Consider the following 18,063-nt stretch of genomic DNA (forward strand, 5'->3'; position numbering starts at 1 on the left):
TGTATTAATGAATTTTCCCACCTTAGTTTTTAAATTTATTTATTTAAAGTTGGTTAAAATACAGTGTAATAGTGGTTTCAGAAGTAGAACCCAGTGATTCATCATTTACATATAACACCCAGTACTCATGCCTTCCTTAATGCCCATCATCCACTTGCTCATTCCCCCATCCACCATCTCTCCAGCAACCCTTAGTTTCTTCTCTGTATTTAAGAATCTTTTATGGTTTGCGGCGCCTGGGTGGTTCAGTTGGTTAAGTGTCCAACTTCAGCCCAGGTCTTGATCTCACAGTTTGTGGGTTCAAGCCCCACATCAGGCTCTGTGCTGATAGCTCAGAGCCTAAAGCCTGTTTCAGATTCTATGTCTCCCTCCCTCAGTGTCCCCCCCCTCGCCCCCACCACCCGTCTCATACTCTGTGTCTCTCTCCCTCAAAAATAAATATTAAAAAATATTTTTTAAGAATCTTTTATGGTTTGCCTCCCTCTGTTTTTATCTTATTTTTCCTTCCCTTCCCACTATGTCCATCTGTTTTGTTTCCTTTTTTATATATGTTTGTTTATTTTGAGTGAGAGAGCATGAGCAAGGGAGGGGCAGAGAGAAGGAGAGAGTGAGAATCCCAAGCGAGCCCCACACCACAGAGCCCAATATCAGGCTCGATTCCATGACCTGAGGAGAAATACAGAGTTGGACGCTTAACTAACTGAGCCACCCAGGTGCCCTTCATCTGTTTCGTTTGTTAAATTCTACATATAAGTGAAATAATATGATACTTGTCTTTCTTTTATTTCTTTCACTTAGCATAATACACTAGTTTCATGCACATTGTTGCAAATGGCAAGATTTCATTCTTTTTGATCGCCAAGTAGTATTCCTGTGTGTGTGTGTGTCTGTGTGTGTGTGTGTGTGTGTGTGTCTATGTGTGTGTACACCACATCTTCTTTATCAATTCATCTGTCAATGGATATTTGAGCTCTTTGCATAATTTGGCTATTGTTGAGAGCACTGCTGTAAACATTGGGGTGCATGTGCCCCTTCCCTTTGAATCAACATTTTTGTATCCTTTGAATAAATACTATTGAAATTGCTGGGTCATAGGCTAATTCTATTTTTAATTTTTTGAAGAACCTCCATACTGTTTTCCAGAGTTGCTGCCCCAGTTTGCATTCCCACCAGCAGTGCAAAAGAGTTCCCCTTTCTCCTTATCCTTGCCAACATCTGTTGTTAATTTTAATTAACATCTGAGTTAATTTTAGCCATTCTGACAAGTGTGAGGTAGTATCTCATTGTGGTTTTGATTTGTATTTCCCTGATGATGAGTGATGTTGAGCATCTTTTCATGTGTCTGTTAGCCATCTGCATGTCTTCTTCAGAAAAGTGTCTATGTTGTTTAGTTTTCATATATTAATAAATTTTCCCACCTTCTTATTGTTACTGATCTCTAGTTTCATTCCTTATGGTTGGAAAAGATATTTGTAGTGATTTATATATTCTTATTATTTGTGTATTTGTTTTGTGACCTAACATGTAATCTGCTCTAAAGAATGTTCCATATACACTTAAGGAAAGAGTGTATTCTGCTGATGGGTAAAAAGTTCTGTATATGTCTTTAAGCTCCGTTTGGTCTGTGGTATTTTGTTCAGGTCTCTTTCTTTACTGATTTTCTGTCTGGATGATCTGTTTATTATAGGTCCCCATATAAAGTGGGGTATTGACATTTTCTACTATTATATTGCTGCCTATTTTTCCTTTCAGATCTGTCAATATTTATATATTGAGGTGCTTTGATGTTGGGTGCATTTACATTTATAATTGTTATGACCTCCTGCTGAATTGACTCTTTTATCATTAAATAATGACATTGTCTTTGTTTTTGACTTAAAGTCTATTTTGTCTGATACAAATATAGCCCTGCTCTCTTTTGGCTACCATATGTTGCATAGGATATCTTACTCTACCACTTCACCTTCAGTCCATGTGTGTACTTAAATCTAAAGTGAGTCTCCTTATAGCCAGCATGCAGTTGGGTCTTGTTTGGGGTTTTGTTTTTGTTTTACCTATTCAGCCATTCTGTACCTTTCAATTGGAGAGTTTAGTTCATTTACACGTAAAGTAATTATTAATAGGTAAACACTTACTATGGCCATTATGTTCATTGTTTTCTGTTTTTATGGTTCTTCTCTGCTCTCCCTCTCTTGCTGTCTTCCTATATGACTTGCTGATTTTTTTGTGGTGATATAATTTGATTCTTTATCTTTTTTGTATCTGCTGTAGGTTTTTTTCTTTGTGGTGACCATGAAGCTTGCATACAACTTCCCATAACAGTCTGTTTTGAGCAGATAACAACTTAAGTTCAATTGCCTACAAAACCTCTACATTTCTGTGTTCCCCCCACCAACGGACTTCATTATTGATGTCAGAATTTACTTCTTTTTACAGTATGTAAACTGTAAAAAGTTTTTTAACAAATTTTTGTGGTTATAGTTATAATACTTTCATCTTTTAACTTTTATACTAGTGTTGAAATTGACTTATGCACCATTATTACAATATTACATTATTCGGTATTTGTTTATATATTTATCTTTACCAGTGAGATTTATACTTCCATATGGTTTTATGTTGTTTAGTGTAATTTCAACTGGAAAAACGCTGTTTTAGCATTTGTTGTAAGGAAAGTCTAATGGTGACAAATTCCCTCAGTTTTATATAAGAAGGTCTTCATTTCTCTTTCATTTTTAAAGGACAGTTTTTCCAGGTATAGTATTCTTGGTTGGCAGTTTTTTATTTCAGTACTTTGAATATATCATCTCACTCTTTGCTGACCTACAAAGTATCTGCTGAGGAAATCCTGTCTTAGTTTTATGGGCGTTCCCTTATATATGACAAGTTCCTTTTTCCTTGCTGCCTCCAAAATTCTGTCTTTAACTTTGATAATTTAATTGTCACATGTCTTGCTGTAGAACTCTTCATATTCAACCTATTTGAGATATTGGACTTCATGAATCTGGATATTTATTTCCCCAGAGTCAGGGAACATTCAGCCATTATTTCTTTAAATAAGTTTTCTGCCCCTTTCTCTTTCTCTTCTGCTTCTAGAACTTCCATAATATATATATATTGGTTCTTTTGATGCTTTCCCATAAGTCTCAAAGGTTCTCTTCACTTTCTTATTCCTTTCTTTTTGTTCTTCCAAATAGGTAATTTCAAATGACCTCTTTTCAAGCTCACTGATTCTTTCTTTTGCTTGAGCAAATATACTATTGAAGCTCACTGTTGAAATTTTTCAGTTCGGACATTGTGTGCTTCAGCTCCAGACTTTTTCTTTTTTATCATTTCTCTTCACTGAACTTCTCATTTTGTTCATGTATTATATTCCTGACTTTTTTCATTGTCTATCAGTGTTGTCTTGCAGCTCATTGAACTTCTTTAAGATGATTAGTTTGAATTCTTTATCAAGCAGTCTGTGGGTCTCCATTTCTTTAGATTTAGTTACTGGAGCTTTATTAATTAGTTTCCATTGTTTTTGTGAGGCTGGGGGCCTCATTTTCCACTGTCTTACTCTACAGAATTATTTTTTTAAAGACATTTTTTAAAGTTTACTTCTAGAGAGACACCAACAGCACAAGTGTGGAAGGGGCAAGGAGAGAGGGAGAGAGAGAATCCCATGCAGGCTCTGTGCTGCTAGTGCAGAGTCTGATGTGGGTCTCAAACCCACACAGCTGCAAGATCATGACCTGAGCCAAAAGCAAGAGTAGAACGCTTAACTGACTGAGCCACCCAGGCACTCCTGACTTCTTTTATTTTTGCTACTTAGGCTAAAACTGCCCATTTGTGCAAATGATAGCATATACTATTTGCTATGTAATGGCTGCTGCCTTACAAGGATGTTTTAAACTGGATCAAAGCCTAAAAGATAGGTTTCTATAATAGTAATGTTGAGGAATTATTGTTATTTCACAAACAAATGAAAAGTAGAACATAAAACAAAGTTTTAGAGTTATTTTTGTACATATGACATAATTTCTAGAATAATTGGCAGAATAACACCTTAAGATACCTTCAGTTTTCGTATATTAGCCAATAAAGAAGGTTTTAGGGTTTTTTAGGCAGTTGCGGGGAAATAGCTTGCAACGTTACATACTTTTGCTCCCATTTTCAGATGTCCAACCCAGGTACTCCATTGACAATGTTTTTTAATTTGTTGGTTTGGTTTTTATTTTAACAAAGTTATAAGTGCATATAGTTTAGAGTCTAAGTTCAATGGGCCTATTGTGGAAAAAGCAGCCCCCAGTCATTAACCCATTCCCCACATGATCTGACAGGGAAAGAGCCAGCAGAATAAACATGCCACCTTCCCTCTCCTGCCCTCTGTCCTGATGTTTGACAAAAGGCAACTGAGCCTGGCTGATCTCTTCCATAAAGACCAGGCTCCTGGGCCACCGAGAAGGATAGAGTGGATATGGAATGATAAATAGAGTATTAAGCCCGATAGTTTTGATTTCCATGATGACTTTTTAGTTCTCTATATAGCATCCTATCTCTTTATAGCATCCTATTCCTTTATGGTAGAGGCAATTTCTGTCTCTCTGAGAATCTTTTTTTTCTCCTTTCAGCATGGACTTGGGTTTTTTAAAGTTGACTCTTTGCTATTCATTTTGGTCTCAGTTTGTTCATATTAAGAAACTTCCCTCAGGTGCTTGCTCATATTTACCTATGAGGCAGCAAAAGTTGCTTAGCAGCTTTGTGCATGTGGAGATGGTTCATTGACTCAGGTGTTTACTGTAGATTGAGCAGACAGAGAAATTTTGTCACCGTCAACATTCATCTCATTAGAGCTTTTCTTTGGGGCTGGTTGGAGTTCCTCATTGATTGTTCTTCCTATATCTTATTAAAGAATATATTCTGAAGAATCAGGTTAGGGAAGAAGGTTGGAAGGCTCAGCATTCAGTAAGTTATCTTTCATCCTGTGCCCACACCCCCCACTCAATATGATCATGTCATGGTGCCATTTTCAATCTGCCCTCATGTCAGGTCGTACAGAGATTCCCCCTGTTGTACCTCATCAGGAAAATAAATTTCAGTTCTCCTTAGGAGTCAGGAAGATCTGAGGGTCTCTTTCTAAAACACCTTTCAATCAGTTCTTCTGCCATTTGTCTCTCCTTCATTCCACTTCAATACAAGTCTAAGATACCTGCTCTTGGGGCGCCTGGGTGGCTCAGTCAGTTGAGCGTCTGACTTCGGCTCAGGTCATGATTTCACAGTTCGTTGGTTTAAGCCCCGCGTCGGGCTCTGTGCTGACAGCTAGCTCAGAGCCTGGAGCCTGTTTCAGATTCTATATCTCCCTCTCTCTCTGACCCTCCCCTGCTCATGCTGTCTGTCTGTGCGTGTGTGTCTCTCTCTCTCTCAGAAATAAATAAAAAAACATTAAAAAGATACCTGCCCTTCGCTTCACCATTACTAACTTAATGTTCAGCTTTCTTGGATATGCTGAATCATTATCACTTATTCATCCCTGGTCATTTATTTTTGTCTCCTCTCTGATTCTCTTTGTCCTTGCTAAATGATGCCTTAAAAATTAACATAGAATGTTTTGGAGAGGGAGCAGAGGTTAATACATGGCCTCAACTTGTAGTCTTGAACTAAAAGTGTTCATGTAATTTTTTAAAAATAGCCCCTCTGGAAAACAGTGTGGAGGTTCCTCAAAAAATTAACAATAGAACTCCCCTATGACCCAGCAATAGCACTGCTAGGAATTTACCCAAGGGATAGAGGAGTGCTGATGCATAGGGGCACATGTACCCCAATGTTCATAGCAGCACTCTCAACAATAGCTAAAACATGGAAAGAGCCTAAGTGTCCATCCATGGACGAATGGATCAAGAAGATGTGGTTTATCTATACAATGGAATACTACATGGCAATGAGAAGGAATGAAATCTGGCCATGTGTAGCAACATGGATGGAACTTGAGGGTGTTATGCTGAGCGAAATAAGTCAGGTAGAGAAGGACAGCTACCATATGTTTGCACTTATAGGAGGATTAGGAGGAACTTAACGGAGGACCATGGGGGAGAAGAAGGGGGGGAAATGGTGGGGGAGAGGGAGGGAGGCAAACCATGAGAGACTCTTGAATGCTGAGAACAAACCAAGGACTGTTGGGTGTGGGGAGGTGGGGAAGGGAGGTGATGGGCATGGAGGAGGGCACTTGTGGGGATGAGCACTGGGTGTTATATGGAAACCAACTTGACAATAAACTATTAAAAATAAATAAAATAAAATACAGGATTTTTTTTAATGTTGCCTCTGATTCCTGATGTGTTAATGATCTCAGTGACAAGAACAACCAAGTTCCTAGAAGCGCAGCATATTCCGTTACAGGAGTAAAACTGTAACAGTAGTTCATTTCAGAATAAGCACTGAATATTTCTGCCTCTCATACTAACTATAAACTATAAGCCCTCCAAGGTTAGGAACACAGTCATTCTCATCTTCATATTTCAAACACCTAGTACCTGGCCAGCACACCTAAAATAAACATGTATTACATGCTGAAATGTATGAGTAGTGAAGTTTCAATTTATATTGTTTAAACTGATAAGTAATTTCACTTTTAAGTTTCTGTGAATAATTAAAACTAGAGATTTTCAGGTCACATTGTTAAGATCTGTTTTCTTCATGTTTCCAATTCAGGCTTTTACTCTGTCACTTTTGCATTACAGACCTGAGTGAAAGAGTATGTGCACTTTTAAAAATCTGTCATCAATAGTAATTTCTTGTGTTTTTTTTGTTGTTGTTGTTCCCTCAGGGAAGTGGTGCAAGCCAACTGTGTACACTGGAGGAAGAAGTTCTCGTTTATGTGCAAAATGAGTGCAAGTGCCACCACAGGCATTCTGGATCCTTGTATCTACAGAGTATCCGTGAGGAAGGTATAAAAATAGCCTATTACATCTCCCCTTTCAGAAACCATAATTAGTTCCATAGTCACTGACTCACTTTATTCAGTTCTGCTTTATCATTGGAACTGTTCTGTGTAATTTCACTTCACACTTGCAGCAGTAATTTAAATTAGTATGACAAATACGATTTTTAAAATCTGAGGTTGTAAATTATTATCCAAGAACCTTAGCTTCCTGTCACTGTACATTTAAGTGTTAACCCTATTTGAATTATTTGGGATGGGGGTGCAACGCTGTATATATATTTATCCTGTCATTCATTGAATGTCTCTTTGTTAGTCATTGTTTAGGGACTTTACATATATTATGTCTAAGGATAGCCCTGAAAATGGGTGTTAATTTTTTCCAATTTCAGGAAAACTGAGGCTCAGAGAGGTTGTCACTTGCCCAAATTCACATAGCTAGTAAATGGCAAAGTGAGGACTCAAACACACATCTCTCTAATTCCAAGACCGTGTTTCATTTTTTACATCATCTCCTTTCAACATATTAGGTTGAGACGTATTACAAATAATCTACAAAGATGATAATATCAGATGGTTCAACCTAATATATATAGAAACATGTGATCCTACTTTTTTGGAGTGAAAAGAGGGAATCCATTCGTCACCACTACAGGTGAATTAAACTGTTGGCTTTAAAACGTAACCTTTATGGGAGCACCTGGGTGGCTCATTCAGTTATGCACCCAACTTCAGCTCAGGTCGTAATCTCTCAGTCAGTGAGTTCGACCCCCATGTCAGGCTCTGGGCTGACAGCCTGCTTGGGATTCTCTCTCTCCCTCTCTCTCTGCCTCTCTCCTGTTCATGCTCTCTCTTTCCATCTTTCTCTCTCTCAAAATAAATAAATAAACATTAAAAAAATACCTTAAGAAAAGTCATAAATTAAGGGAAAACATCTGCAAACCATGTCAGAGGACTAATTTCCTTGGTATGGAAAGAGTTCATTCAAATAAATCAAGAAAAGATCAATAATCCTTTAGAAAACCAGGCAAGAGACAGAAAATATATTTCACAAAAAGGAAAATATAAATAGCTTTCAAACATATAAAAAATTACTCAATCTCACTCATATATTAAAACTACAAATAAGGCACCCTTTTTTACCTATAAATTTAACAACGATCCAAAAGGTTGATAATACACTCTGTTGCCTTGGACACAGGAAAGCCATCCATCACCTGTCAACAAATAATGTGAGTTCCTACAAAGTGCCACGTGTTATTGTAGGCACTTAAAGGACCATGGTGAACTGGAATGAGTTCCTGCCCTCAAGGACTCTACTTTCTGGTTGGACCTGGGGGGAAGAGTGGTAGGAAAGACAGAGAGTAAACATGTAACCAAATAAGATTGTTTTAGATGGTGATAAGTGTTGTATATGAAATACAATGAGATAGGGGCCCTTGAGTGGCTCAGTCGGTTAAACAACTGACTTCATCTCGGGGCATGATCTCATAGTTCATGAGTTCGAGCCCCACGTCAGCTTCTGTGCTGACAGCTCAGAGCCTGGAGCCTGCTTCAGATTTGTCTCTTTCTGTCCCTCCCCCACTCATACTTTCTCCCTCTCTCTGTAAAAGAAATAAACATTAAAAAAAATTTAATACAATGAGATAATAGAGAATAACTTAGGGAGAAAAGATCATTTTAGAAAATTAGGGGAGGGGCCAGTAGAGACTTCTCTGAAAGGTAACATTTGAAGAGGAGGTACCTATGTAAAGATTTAGGGAAAGACCATTCTAAAGGAATAAGACCTGGGGGAGGCTCTGGGTAGCTCAGTCAGTTAAGCATCTGACTCTTGATTTCAGTTCATGTCATAATCTCATGGGTTCATGGGATCAAACCAAGCATTGGTCTCTGTGCTGACGCATGGAGCCTGCTTCAGATTCTCTCTCCCTGCCCATCCCCTTCTCTCTCTCTCTCTCTCTCTCTCTGTCTCAAAATAAATAAATAAACATGTTTTTAAAAAAGAAAAAGTAAAGGACTAGAGCCTTGTATTAGTCAAGGTTCTCCAGAGAAACAGAATCAATAGAGTCAAAAAATAGGTATATAGATATAGATTTATTATAAGGAATTGGCTTACACAGTTAGGGAGGCTGAGAACTCCCACAGTCTGCCATCTGCAGGTTGGAGACCCTAGAATGCTAGTGGCATAGTTCCAGTCTCAGTCCAGAGTCCCCAGAACCGGTGAACCAATGGTGTAAGTTCAAGTCAAAGCCTGAGAACCAGGAGTGCTAATGGCGTAAGTCCTAGTCTGAGGATAAGAGAAGACCAGTGTGTCAGTTCAGGCAGGCAGAGACAGAGAATTTAACCTTCCTCTTCCTCTTTCTTCTATTCAAGCCCTCAACAGATTGGATGGTGTCCACCCACACTGAGGAAAGCAGATTGCTTTCTTCAGTTGGCTGATTAAAATGTTAATCTCATCCAGATACACCCTCACAGACGCAGCCAGAAATAGTGTTTAACCATATATCTGGGCACCCCATGACCCAGCAAGTTGGCACATGAAAGTAACCATCCCATACCTGCAAGTAGAGGCCTTGTGTTAGTTTTCTAGAGCTGCTATGTCAAAATACCATAAACTGGGTGGCTTAAAACAACACAGATGTACAGTCTTACAGTTTTGGAGGTCAGAAGTCAAAATCAAGGTGTCCGCAGGACCATGCTGTAAAGGCTCCAGAAAAGAAACTGTTCCATGCCTTTCTCCTAACCTTGGGTAGCCTCAGGCATTGTAGATGCATCACTCCAGTCACATAGCTGCTTTCTCCCTTTGTGTCCACACATCTCTTTCCTCTGTGTGTTATCTGTATCTACATTCAAATGTCTTTTTTTGTAAGGGTACCAGTCATATTGGATTAGGACCTCATTCTAACTAGATTACCTGTGTATTTCCAAATAAGATCACATTCCAAGGTACTGAAGGGTTAGAACTTCAAAAATCTTGAGGGTTAGGGGTAGAAATGCACAATGCAATCCATTACAGGCCCTAAGATTATAAGGCTGGGGATTTATGCTTCTGAAATTAATGGGCCAGCTTATTGAAGACTACCCATCCCTCTGAGAACAACCAGAAAAGCTAGACAGAATATTAAAAACAGCTGCTTGAAGGTATCAGAAGCTGTCATGGCAGTAAAGACTTAAGAAGCTTAGAATCATAGACAAGACAAGCATAAAGAGATGAGCCTGACATTTGGCATTGCTTTTTCTCTCAAAGCATTTGTTAAGTTGCAAGCAGTAGTTAATAAGCTGAGCTGAAAGCAGTGACTGAGAGGCTAAGAAGCTGACCTCACAGCAGTTTTACAGGACTAAAGGGACAAAAACTGGAGTCCAGGACCCATCAGCATGAAGAAAGTTGGTAAATACACTGAACTTTTCATTGGGATTCTCTTAAGAGTTTAAACGTAAAAGGAGTGTAGTGAATATAGATCAGCCTGTAAAAAGACTGAAACTTGGCTTCTAATCAGCTTAATGCCTACTTGGATGAAGGTGATCTGCCCTTATCAGAACTTGCCAGAAGGAAATGTGGATCTTCTCTCAAGGAAAATAACATTACTCTGAACCTCAAATTACTTCTTCAAGTTATCATGCACAAAACTTACCAAGCATACCAAGAGATATGATTGCATGACCAAAAATCAAAAGGAAAATAGATAACAAAAACAGATCCATGGAAGATACAGATCTTGGGAGGATCAGAGACAACTTTTACAGTAACTATGATGAGTGAATGATATGGGGAATTTTATTAGAGAACTAGAGAACTTTATTAGAGAAACCATAAAGAAGCAGATTGAATTCTAGAACTGAGAAATAAAATAACCAAAATTTAAAGCTAAATAGATGAAAATAAATCTCAACAGATGGATTTAACAGCAGGTTTACCAAAACTGAAGAGAGGCTTGGTAAAACTAGAAAATAAGACAAAAGAAAATATACAGACAAAATCACAAAGCGAAAAAAGAGTAGAAAATACAGAAAATAAGACATGGAAAACACTGTAAAGGTCTAACATATATGTAATCGGAGCCCTAGAAGGAGAGGAAAGAAATTGTGGTGGAAATCTTCTAAAACTGATCAAAATATCAAGCCACAGATTCCAGAATGCTATGAACGCCATTTAGGATAAACAACAAATCTGGCATGTTTAAATGCCAGAAGACCAGCCTGGCTGGAAGATGGTAACATGGAGAGGGAAAGCACTTGGTGTTGAGGTTGGAGGCACTGGATCAGGTCAGGCCTTACGAGACATGGTAATGAGTTTGGATTTCATTCTAATTATAATTGGATTCCATTTGAGGATTTTACTAAGGAGAAATAGATGATCTTCTAAGATCACTTTTACTGCTGTGTGGAGGATGCATTGCAGATAGACCACGCAGGCGGTGAGGATGGTTTAGGTGAGAAACGCTTGTATTGGTATGCCACTATAACCACAGAGATGGTATGATTCAGGATGGACTCTGCAAGGTAGACCCCCACTCATGGACTGGATATGGTAAATGAGGGGGAAAGAATTGACAATAACTTAGTTGCCTGAGCATATAGATAGGTAATTGTGCTATTTATTAAAATGGTAAAGGCTCAGAGTGAAATAATTTCAGGGACCAATAAGCAGAGATCAGCAGGCCTGTTTTGGCCATGTTAAATTGGAGGTATCTATGAGATTTCAAGCAAGGATGTCCAGTAGTCATTTAAAGATACTGGTCTGAGGACCTGGGTGGCTCAGTCGATTGAGCACCCAACTCTTGATTTCGGCTCAGGTCATGATCTCATCATTAATGGGATTGATCCCTGCATCAGGCTCTATGCTGACAGCATGAAGGCCCCTTGAGATTCTCTCTCTGTCTCCCTCTCTGCCCCTTCCCAGTTCATGGATGCTCACTTGTGCACTCGCTCTCTCTCTCTCTCTCCCTCCCCCTCCCTCCAAATAAATAAACTCTAAAAAATAAAAAAGTAAAGGTACTGGTCTGGTACTCAGGGGAGAAGTCAGACTAAAGACAGACATGAGCATTACTAGCATACAGCTTTTATTTAAAGCAACACACCTGAATGGGCTCATCCAGGGGAATAGTATAGACAGAGAAGACAAGGGACCCTGAACCAAATCCTAGGTCACTCTAACACTCAGAGGAAGTATAAATTGCTGTTAGCAGAAGAGAAGCAAGAATTCCTCTATGTCAGATATTACATTATTTTGGCCAGATCTTAGTCATTCTGCCACATCACAAAAGGAAGGTAGAAAATGTCATTACTTTATTTTGAGAGTGGGGAAATGGATAATTAGAGTACAACTAGCCTTCTTTTTACAGAAGTTAATACAGGAGTAAGTCCAGCAAAGGAGAATGAGAAGAAGCAACCATTGAAGTAGGAGTAAAAGCAGGCAATTGCAGCACCTAAGAAAATGATGTAGGACAGGAAGTGGAATGGCCAGTCTTGTCAGATGCTGTTTAGGGGTTAAGCAAGTTGAAGACAGAGACTGGCTTTAACAAAAATGAAGATTATTGATAATCCTAAAAGCAATTGCAGAGGGAAGATGAGGACAAAAACATATTTGAAGTAGACTGAATATAAAGTGGGATACAGAAAATTGAGAAATGTTTGAGGAGTTTGGCTATAGAGGGGAGCAAGAATTAGCTAGAAGAGACAGGGATCATCAAGGGAAAGTTTTGTTTTATTTAGTGAAAGGTGGTATTAAGAAATGTCACAATAATATAAGAAAGAAGAATAATTTGATAATTCATAATGGGAGTAGATCCAGTGGGATGGCCATGGCTGACATCAATGGGACAGGAAAGGAGAAGGCAGCAAATATTCATGATAATAGAGTTTAACATAGATTGCTTCTCATGTTATTTAAATTCACCACTTTTTTTTTTTTGGCTGAGTATGGTATACTTTTTAAAAAATTTTTTTAACATTTATTCATTTTTTGAGAGAGCAAGAGAGAGTGAGCATAAGCAAGAAAGGAGCAGAGAGAGAGGGAGACACAGAATCCAAAGCAGGCTCCAGGCTCCAGGCTGTCAGCACAGAGCCCAACACAGGGCTTAGTCTCACAAACTGTGAGATCCTGACCTGAGCCAAAGTCAGACACTTAACCAACTGAGCCACCCAGTTGCCCCACAGTATATTTTATTGATGGTACATGACAAGTACCCTCTTCTTCAGGAGGTCTAGGATAGAAACTGTAGAGGTTGGGAGATTCTCAGTGTCAGGTGAGAGGTGAGTTGGGGCAAGGACTCCCCAGCAGCTGAGGACCTCTCTCTTCCTCTTGCTGGGGCTGATAGTTCAGGGGGCTCTTACTCCTTGGAGGCCATGTGGACCATATGGTCCACCACCTAGTTGCTGTAGCCAAATTCATTTGCCATACCAGGAAATGAGCTTGAAAGAGTGGTCACTGAGAGCAATGCTAGCCCCAGCATAAAAGGTGGTAGAGTGGGTTGTTACTGCTAAAGTCACAGGAGATAACCTGGCCCTCAGTGTGGCCCAGGATGCCCTTGAGGGGGCCCTCTGATGCCTGCTTCACAACCTTCTTGATGTTATCATATTTAGTAGTTTTCTCAAGATGGCAGGTCAGATCCACTCTGACATGTTAGGGGTGGGGATACAGAAGGCCATGCGAATGAGCTTCCCATTCATCTCAGAGGTGACCTTTCCTACAGCCTTGGAAGTGCCAGTAGAAGCACAGATGATATTCTGGGCAGCCCTTTGGCCACCACACAGCTTTCAAGGGGGGCCATCCATGGCCTTCTGGGTGGCAGTGATGGCATGAAATCATGAGTCCATCCGTGATGTCAGAGTTGTCAGGGATGACCTTAGCCAGAGCAGTGAAGCAGTTAGGGGTACAGGACTCCTTGCTGACAATCCTGAGGGAGTTGTCATACTTCTCATGGTTCGTGTCCATCACAAACATATGGGCATCTGCAAAAGGGGCAGAGATGATGACCCTGTTGGCCCCACCCTTCAAGTGAGCCCCAGACTTCACCATGGTGATTAAGACCCCACAAGACTCCACAACATACCCACCACCAGCATTACCCCATTTGACATTGGTGGGATCTCACTCCTGGAAGATGGAGATGGGTTTTCCATTGATGAAAAGTTTCCTGTTCTCAGACTTGACTGAGCCATTGAATGTGCCCTGGGCGGACTCATACTAAAACATGTAGATCATGTAGTTGAGGTCAGTGAAGAGGTCACTGATGGCGACAATATCTACTTTGTGGGAGTTACAGGCAGCCCTGATGTCCAGGTGCCCAGTACAGCTAAATCCATTTCCTCTGACTTTCACCATCATGTCTCAGGGATGTGGCTGGCACTGCACTATAAGATGCAGCTGTTCATTGAAAGGAGGGGAGAAGAGAACCTAAATTCACTACCTTAAAGATAGAAATGGTATAAAAAAGAATAAAATCTTGCCATTCAGAACAACATGGGTGGACCTAAAGGTTATTATGCTAAGTGAAATGTCAGAGAAAGACAAATACCGTATGATTTCAGTTATACATGGAATCTAAAAAAAAAGTAAATGATCAAAACCCAAAAACAGGCTCATAAGGACAGAGAACAAACTCCTGGTTACCAGAGGGGATGGGGATGAAGGGATGGCAGAAATCAGTAAAGGGGGCTAAGAAGTACAGTTTCCAGTTATAAAATATGTCATGGACATGAAAAGTACAGCATAAGGGAATATAGTTTACTAATATAGTAATAGTGCTGTTTTGTGACAGATGGTGATGACAGTTACCATGGTGAGCATTGTGTACGGTTTAGAATTGTCAAGGCACTGTGTTGTGTGCCTAAAACTAATATAGTGTTGTGTGTTAACTATACTTCAATAATAAAGAGTTGGAAATGGTATATAATGTATTATGTATCTCATTTATGTAAGAAAGATGAGAAAACTCCATTCAACAAACACATTTTTAAAAGTAGGTCAGGAGAGGAGAGTTTGACCCTCATATATTAAAGGTTCACCCTCATGTAATGGCAAAACGTATACAGAGTATACATTGTGTGCTGGGCTTTGTTCTAAGTGTTTTACATTTAATTTGCACATCTGTGTGGTGTCCTAAATCCAGAGATTTGGCAAATTAGTGTACAGTTATAAATTTCAAATTGAAATTAAAATGTTAAGATATCTGTATATTATTTTTTTGTTATCTTCCACTTTTGCCAGTATTGGTCCCATTAGTTAAGAGGGCTTCTATACTAACCTGGAACAATGTGTGTGTGTGTGTGTGTGTGTGTGTGTAAGGTATAGAATAGCGTGTGTAGTATGGTATTTTTTAATAAAAAGGGAATACATGGCATCTTTTAGACTGTTCCTAAAACTTGGTAACAATGGTTATCTCTGGGGTGGGGGCTTCAACTCTTATGAAAATCTTTCTACAGTGTTATTAATGTGCTTACTAAGTAAGTAAGTTTTTTGGTAACCAAGTAATTTAACCTTTCTTTGGTGATTCAGTTTCTTGCAGCATGTCTAGGACATTTTAGTAATTTCTTCTTAAAAATAACATTAAATATTAGCTTGTCTTCTTACCGTTTGTCTCTTTCAGATTTAAGTTAAATTCTAAAATAAAATTCTGGTAATTTGGGAAGTGGAGTGGGATGGGTATCCAAATAGTTGAATTTAAGATCATCAGAAATTTACTATCAATATTTTCTAGTATGTAAATATGTAAATAACTACTTCAGGATTATTTGACATATATTTAATTTTATATCTTTAATCATATGATATCCTTATAGTGTTTTTTATCTTTGACAGGAATTAAAAGGTGGAAAAGCTTACGCAAAGGTAAGTGGATGTTCTTTCATTCTTTTGGAACTTATAGCTAGCTCATTGCTATTTATAAGCTTAAAAGTCAAATGTTTTCCTCTTCTTTCTTAATGTTTGTTTATTTTCACAGAGAAAGCACGCACACATGAGCGGGGTAGGGGCAGAGAGAGAGGAAAAGAGAGAATCCCAAGCAGGCTCCACACTCAACACACAGCCCAATGCGGGGCTCAATCTCATGACTGCGAGATCACAACCACAAGATCATGACCTGAGCTGATAACCAAGAGTCGGACATTTAACCAACTGAGCCAGTTAGGTGCCCCTCAAATGGTTTGCTTTTTAATTGCTGTTCAAATTGGCTGTTTTGAAATAAAGCTTTCAAATTGAAATAAAAATTGGAGGGGCATCTGGATTGCTCAGATGGTTGAGCATCTGACTCTTGCTTTCAGCTCAGGTCATGATCCCAGATTTGTGGGACTGAGCCCCATGCTCAGCACAGAGCCTACTTGGGATTCATGCTCCATCTGACCCTCTCCCCAACGCATGATCTATCTAAAAAATAAATAAAACAAATAAAGCAACTTTGAGATTGAACAACTGGACCCAACAGTAAATTATAGGCATATTCTTTCTAAATGCTGATTATGGGATGTTATTCTTGCATTTCAGCTTCCCTACTAGAAGATGACCTCTGGTTTCCATTAAGCAATAGGATCTGTTAATTCAGTCTCTCCTGGGAAGTATTCCCAATCCCACCTCCTCACCCCCAGTGTAATAAGACCTCTCCTCTGTGTTCTCTTAGCACTCTGTATATACAGGATCACCAATATCCTTTATACTTTTACAAACTATATGGAATTACTAATGACTGTGCTCACCTCTTTACTGAATAGGAATTAGTAATTAGTAATACTATCAGAAACCCACATACTCCTCTTTTATTTTTAGTCTCTGATGGTATCTCCATCAGTTCTGTCATCGGAGCCAAGGACAGGGCACTAGCTTCAGCCATCAAGTCTACTTAACTCCTTAAAACTACTCGGTTGCAATGTCATTTAGGATGCTCTTTGCTATAAGTAACAGAATACGTCCTCACCTAGAGATTGTAATGTCACAAAACATGTAGGTATGAAAGAGAGTTGAGATGTGAGAGCTGCTCCAGAATTAGTTAATCCACTGAGTGAAGAACATCATCAAGAACCCATGTTACTTTTCTCTTTTCATCCTTCCATTCTCTATGTGATGACGTTGTCCTTGACTAGCTCTTCTCAAGGTCACCAGGTAACTCGAGTTTTAGTCCACATGTTCACATATGACAAAATCCAGCTGCTACTCTTCCTATGGCTTTCTTTGAGTGAGAAAACTTTTCCTAGTTGGCCCTCAGAGGATTTCCCCATAGCTTTCATTGGCCACAACTAGATGATATGCCCACTCCTAAACCAGTCATGGGCAAGAGAAATGGATTTCCATGGCTAGCCCATGATTAGGCTCACAGTTTAACAGTGAGCTAGAGGTTGGGTTACTTTTCTTTTGCACTTGGATGAGCTAAGAGTGGACACTTGAACAAAATCAGGGTTCTGCTAACAAGGAACATCTGAACATTGAATGACGGTGGGTAGGTAAAAAAAAGATCTGTGATCAACAAACTTTGTGACTTCCCCCTTCTAATTTAAAAACCATCCCTTTTTTCAACTCTCAAGGCCAGTGCCTTAGGTTATGCCTTCATTATTTCTTACTTAAAACCTGCACTGGCCTCCTATCTTTTGTTCTTTGCCTCTGCTGTCTCCCTCCATCCATCTTCTACATCACTGCCAGAGTGATCGTTCTGAAATTCAAACGCAATCATTTCAACAGACTGGACAGAGATGTGAGATGACCTTTTCTTTTGTTCACTGAGATGGCAAAAACTCCAGCGGGTCCATGTGGTGGTAAGGAGAATGGTTCAGTGGGGAAGGGAAACTTGAGAATGTGAAAGAGAAGGAGGAATTCCTGAAGCAGTGAACTTGAGTAGGCCAGAGGAGAGTGGGTGGCCTCAGACGGAGCACAGCCAGTTCACTTAGAGTAGGCAGGTCTAGCTGCAGGCAGGTCTGTGGATGTGGCTGGCAGAAAAAGCTTATGGAAGTTAAGTGCTCTTTTGATTGCTTTTACCTTCTGAGTGAATTAGAAAGCAAGGCATCAGCACAGAGTTTGGGTGGAAAGGTGATGCGGGAGGTTTAAAGAGAAAGAATAATGTATGAAATAGAGCCTTTGGATGAGGCTTTGCCCTGGAAGCATCCAGCTTATTCTACTGAACCCCCAAAACGCAGTGAGGCCAGAGTAGCCATGTGAAGAT

General features: G+C 39.4%; 1 protein-coding gene across 2 annotated transcripts in view; it reads left to right on the plus strand.

Annotated features, from left to right (window-relative positions):
* Positions 1-18,063, plus strand: part of FAM102B (family with sequence similarity 102 member B) — an 81,225-nt gene that overhangs the window by 35,185 nt on the left and 27,977 nt on the right. For both annotated transcript variants that reach the window (XM_039254962.1, XM_039254963.1), the window contains exons 2-3: positions 6,806-6,926; positions 15,720-15,749. In XM_039254962.1, coding sequence (XP_039110893.1) covers positions 6,806-6,926; positions 15,720-15,749 — 151 coding nt within the window. The remainder of the gene's footprint in view (positions 1-6,805; positions 6,927-15,719; positions 15,750-18,063) is intronic.

Source organism: Hyaena hyaena, unplaced genomic scaffold (genome assembly GCF_003009895.1).
Source record: "Hyaena hyaena isolate Hyena2069 unplaced genomic scaffold, ASM300989v1 scaffold_504, whole genome shotgun sequence".
In the NCBI taxonomy this organism is placed as follows: Eukaryota; Metazoa; Chordata; class Mammalia; order Carnivora; family Hyaenidae; genus Hyaena; species Hyaena hyaena.